We start from the raw sequence: 5,582 nt of genomic DNA, 5'->3' as shown, positions 1-5,582 counted from the left end.
ATTCAAAAAAATTTTTAAACGCTTGTCAGCTTAAGGAAAAGAGAAGATTTCTTATACTGGCCATATAAACAGGATGGGATATACATTATAAATCAGGGTATTACATAGCAAGAAAAGAAACGACAGCGAAAAAACAGCAATAAAAGCCTTCAAGCTCAATAACTAGAGCAGATTGGAGAAAATTATGGAAAGGTATATGGGGGGTTACAAGTGAATCTGTTTTTGATGGATGTTGAGGAGATGAAGCAAGAAGTCTCTGGTGGGGGATTCACATGGACACCACGAGAAGCGAATCAACTGCCTCACTATGTGGCCACTCTCATGCTCAGCGGAAGACTTAGCAGTGATTGGAACCAACGTCCATAGGGAGAAATAGCAAGAATCCTAAAGAAGGAGGAAACGACAACTCGGTGGAGCAGAAAAAGACAGAAAAATTTGCTTCAGCACCTCAATTAGGGAGAAGAGTTATGGATATACGGTATCTCAGCAGATCAAGAGCATCATCGGTCTCAGGTGTAGCAAATCGGCAATGAAAGCGCCAATAACCTGCGATGGCAACAAGATGCATGACGGCAACAATTGGGCTTCGAAGCACCGGATGACCAAGCAAGGGATAAGGAGTAGGATTCAATCCAAGGCAGAGGACGATGGTCTCTGAAATCTAGATTCGAAGGCAAGGAGCCAACGCAACCGGTGGCGGAGGTGCACCAAGGGGAAACCAGAGAGCAACGACGACGATTCTTGGGAATAGAGGAACAACAATGTGGACTTGAAGGCGCAGTATCAATGCAACCTTCAGTGGAAGCCGGTGGTGACAACTGATACCAGGCCAACGGAGGAGACGACATCGCTGACAAGGAAGACTGCGGTACCTTGAAGGTGTCTTGGGAAATAGTGCTAATCCGAAGACCTTTGAGAAAGACAATTGAGTTAGGTTGGAAATTTGATTCTTTCCAGTTGTAGCTTGGACGGGTTATACCCGACCAGGCATGTTTGGCCATGTACCATGACAAAAAAAAGCCTAAATTAGGTTGGTAATACCAAAACCAAAACAAAAGAAAAAATACTGACAACAAAAAATAAATTAAGTTAGTCATGTAATCAGTTTATTTGTTTGTTTGAGTAAATCTAGATCATTTGAATATGTCTAATGTAGATAATAATTCAATAATTAGTGACAAACTCTTAAATAAAATTTAAACTTTTGATAAAATATTTTTATTCAATTAGATTGAAAAATACTACAAAAATATGAAAAATTAAGAGGCTTTTATTATTTCAATGAAAAAAAAAAGTTATTTTAAATTTTGAAACTTTTGATGATGAAATAAATTCTCCTTCAATTTCATAAAAATTTTAAGTTTTATTCTTTATTTTACTCTATTTTTAACTTTATTAGCTACAACAATATAGATGGTGCATATCAATAATAAATTAATAATATCTGTACATAATTTGGTTAATCTAAAAATTAAATCTGTTATTTAGTAAACTAAAATTTAATTTTAATTAATTAACTAAATTAATTTTATATAATAAAATTAATTATTAACCGATTAAAAAATTTAAAAATCAATTTTTAATTGATTATAAAAATAAAAAATTAATTTAAAAAATTAAATTTTGGATAAAACATTGGTTTTTGAAAAAAAAACATTTTTAAATAAAAAATTGATTTTTTACAAAAAAAATTTTTTAAATTAATTTTTTAATCTAAATATTGAAATTAAAGTTTTTTTTTAAATTTAATTTTAATTTTAGTTAATTAATTAAAAATTAATATTTTAACTTTAGTCTTAATTTTGGTTAATCAATTAAAAATTAATTTTTTAAATTTAGTTTCAATTAAATAATTTTAAAAAATATAAATATAATTTTTAAAATAATTTTACTAAATTAGTTAACTAATATATAATTATAATTTTTTGATCGATTAACCACAATTTAGTTTTTCTAATGTACATGATCCCTCACATCTCTTCCTTACAAAATCTCCATCTTTTATCTTCTGGCAAGTGGCAACCAGTACGACGTCGTTTCGTTCCTTTCATTAACTTTAACAAAAGCGCTTTTTACGAAGCCGCAAATCACGCTCCCAATCAAGGAGATAAATAAAAAAAATCCCATAATAAGCCCCCTCCCAACTAAAATCCAACGTGTCATAAACTCATTGGTTACTCATCACAACACTTAACTAACAAAACTTTGACTTTTACTTCCACCAACGAACCAAATCAAAGCGCGCACCATAACTCCCCTGTTACCAGACCCACACTAAAACAAACCTCCAAAAAAGAAAAAAAGAAGTTTGCACCCGAAGCGCTTTTCTTCTTTCCCTCTCTTTTTCTCCTTTTTTCCGTTTTCACCCGAAGCAGCAGCGTGGACCCGAGTCACTGACCCGCCACCCTTTTTGCACTACCGAGTTCGTGACTCGGTTCCCCACCACCATCATCACACTCACTCATTTTTGCCATAAATTTCAGAATGAACGCGTCGTCACTACAGAAGTCAAAGTCGAAGGGAGTTTCCAAGCTTGTTGCGAAACTCGGTGGTGTGTGGCAACAATGGCTGAGGAGACTCCAAATCTCGGTGGTGAAACCGGTTCTGGAATCAGGAAGGTTGGTTTGAGAGCTGAAATTGATACTTCGCCGCCGTTTGGATCGGTTAAAGAGGCGGTTACTCGTTTTGGAGGAAGCGGACCTTGGCTGCATGTAAGGTTTTTGTTTTCTTTCTTTTTTTAGGGTCAGAAATGAAAATGCAGTGATTCTGTGAACTGAACTTTTGAACAATGCGTTGATTTTTTTTATTTCCTAAAATAAATTTAGGATTACATGATACAGGTTTTTGTTTCTAATTTTTTTTAGGGTTCAAGTTTCTGTGCTTGAAGTTGCAATGGTGGAACCGTTCTTTACTTTACATCTCATTATTTGAGATTCATGAGCTTATGGAGTTAAATTTCTCAATTCACATTGAAAATTTAAATCTTTTACTCAGTAGTATTTATAGCACAAACACAATGTTGGAATTGTAGATGATCAATTGTTGATAGAGAAAGATTTAGTTATTTTTCTTATTATTCATTCTATTGGTATGTGCTGTAGTTATTTGAGACTTCAAAGGTTTTACATCTGAATTTGTCCTTGGAAATATGCTTATGATTTTCGCTTACTCTTTCTGCCAGCCTTTCTGTTTGAGGCTTTGAGCATAGTGTTTTCTTTAATATGAATTTGTGTGTTTGTTTTTCTCTCTAATGTGTTGAAGATTATTGTTTGCAGAATAGTGATGAGGAGTTTGACATAAAGAAAGTGGAGGAACAAGCAGCCAAGTTGGAGAAGGATTTGATAGTGAAAGAACTCGAAACACTCGATGTGCTCGAAGAACTGGCAGCTACCAAAAGGATTGTGGAGGGGTTAAAGCAGCAGCTACAAACTGAAGCATTGAAGTGTTCTGCAACTGACAATGAACATGTTGGTACCCCTGTTGTTGTTAAGGAGATGAATCAAGAAAATTATGGAACTGTTGCTGGCAATCAAGAACAAAGATTGCAGAATCCAAGCCCTGGCTCTGTCTCTGCTACATCATCTGATCAATTCTTTATCGAGTTGGAACAAGCTAAGATGAACCTTGGCAAAACCATAAATGATCTTGGGTTGATTCAATCTTCTGTTGAGTCTCTGAATAAGAAGATGAAGAAGGAGAGGCTTTTTCTTGAGAGGACGCGTGAGAAGCTAGCATCAAAGGTTGCAGCTGTCTCTGCACAAACGAGGGCACAAGAAGAAGCAAGATCGAATCCATCACCGGCTCCTATGAAAACAAGTTCCACTTCAGATAATCCTGGGAACATTTTGGTGAGTTTCAAACCTGATGCTGATCAAAGCAGTAGAATGGTCGAAACACTAAGATCTGAAGTTTCAAAGCCATTATCATACGAAGAGAACATACTTAGTATTAAGACTGCTGAGATGAGGTGGTTTGCAGCTAAAAAGATGGAAGAAGCTGCGAGGGCAGCCGAAGCTATTGCTCTTGCCGAAATCAAGGCTCTATCTGGTGCTGAGATACCATCTGGACTTGTTCTACCAGAACGTCGGAGAGTGACTTTTGCATTAGGAGAGCACACTCCTCTAAATCCTGAAGTTCAAATACCAGAAGAGTCTACGTTGAAGAAGGTAGTAGATTCGAGATTTCAATTCGATGAAATAAATGCTTCTAAATTGAATATTTTGAAGAAGTTGGAGGAAGCAACAGAAGAAGTTCTGCTTAGCAAACAACGCCTAACTGAGGCTTTAAACAGTGTTGAAACTGCAAACAGAAAGCAGCATGCTGCGAATGAGGCTCTTCGGAAATGGATTCCTCAGGATGATATGAAGGGACAATCAATGTATAGATCTATCAATCACAACTTTGCTTACACAGGATGCTGTCAGGATTCTTCTCTGCCAGATGTGACGAGGTCAACAACAGCGAACAATGACCGAAAACGTGTCCTGAAGTCCACGGTATCAATGCGAGATGTGCTCAGCAGAAAGCAAGTTCCTGAAGATTACACTGCAACAAAGGAGATGGAAGAGCATGCTGCAAGACAGAAGGTAGCATTGAGTCAAATGCTCCAAGCGTTGAGGGAAGATCTTACGCTTCCTTCAAATCCTGAAACAGATAGGGATCATCAAAAGCATTTTATGGCTCAGAGGAAAAAGTTTGGATTCATCCAAATATCATTGGGAAGGCCTAGTAAGAAAAGGACATAAATCTAATCCTAGTTCCTCTGCATGGGGACATAATATGCAAAACTCTTGCATTAATATATTCGTCTTGTCATTCTTCATTGATTTTCGTTATGATGATTGCTTTCTTGTTAGCCAAGTGAAAGTTTGTGTTAAAGTGTCTGATTTTATAAAATATGTTTTGTAAAATGGTAGGTTATGTTGTTCTTGTTGATTGGCAAAGTTGATTCCTCCATTTGTATATTTTTGTTTGGGGCATGGGCTTGTACGTGTTTCTTGATTTTATTTCTTGACAATAATTAAATTATGGATTTTTTTAAATATAATTTGATTTTTTTTTTCTGATGCAATTCAAATAAAAATTGTGTTTCTATGCTTCACTCAAACCAACACAATGTCATAAATAGTTGTCAAATTGTGAATCGTTTGATCAATTTTAGAATCAAGAATCGAGTATCGTTTCGAATCTTAGGATGGAAAACCATATTCATGAAAACCAGAAAGAACCAAGGTAGATACCCTAAGCATAAAACTAACACTTAAAAAAAAAAGGTTGCAGAAATCATTATAAAATCAAGCCACTAGTACTATCGGTTTTAAAAGAATGATGACTATATTTTAAAAATTTATAACTTTTATTTTTGGGGAAAAATTTTTTAATATTATTTTTTATGCAAAATTAATTTTAGAAAAATGATGGGTATATTTTAACATTTATAAATTTTTTCTTTGATCAAAAAATATATTTTAATACAAAATAATTTTAGAAGAGTGATGAATATGTTTAGTCTTTTTAAAATTAATAATAAAAGGTATCTTAATTTTTTTAAAATGAACTCATTTGATATTTTAATATGTTAA

The 5,582-nt window shown here is 34.5% G+C and overlaps 1 protein-coding gene across 1 annotated transcript; it reads left to right on the top strand.

Moving 5' to 3' along the window:
• The first annotated feature begins 2,307 nt into the window (after positions 1-2,307).
• On the top strand, positions 2,308-5,038 carry LOC130940342 (WEB family protein At2g40480). Its single transcript, XM_057868453.1, has 2 exons — positions 2,308-2,711; positions 3,276-5,038. Exons 1-2 carry the CDS (start codon positions 2,565-2,567, stop codon positions 4,743-4,745), a joined length of 1,617 nt encoding a protein of 538 aa, XP_057724436.1. The 5' UTR covers positions 2,308-2,564; the 3' UTR covers positions 4,746-5,038.
• The last annotated feature ends 544 nt before the right edge of the window (positions 5,039-5,582 follow it).

The sequence above is a fragment of the Arachis stenosperma genome, chromosome 7 (genome assembly GCF_014773155.1).
Source record: "Arachis stenosperma cultivar V10309 chromosome 7, arast.V10309.gnm1.PFL2, whole genome shotgun sequence".
In the NCBI taxonomy this organism is placed as follows: Eukaryota; Viridiplantae; Streptophyta; class Magnoliopsida; order Fabales; family Fabaceae; genus Arachis; species Arachis stenosperma.
The sequence above is the reverse complement of the archived record's forward strand: the minus strand, read 5'-3'. Positions and strand labels throughout refer to the sequence as shown.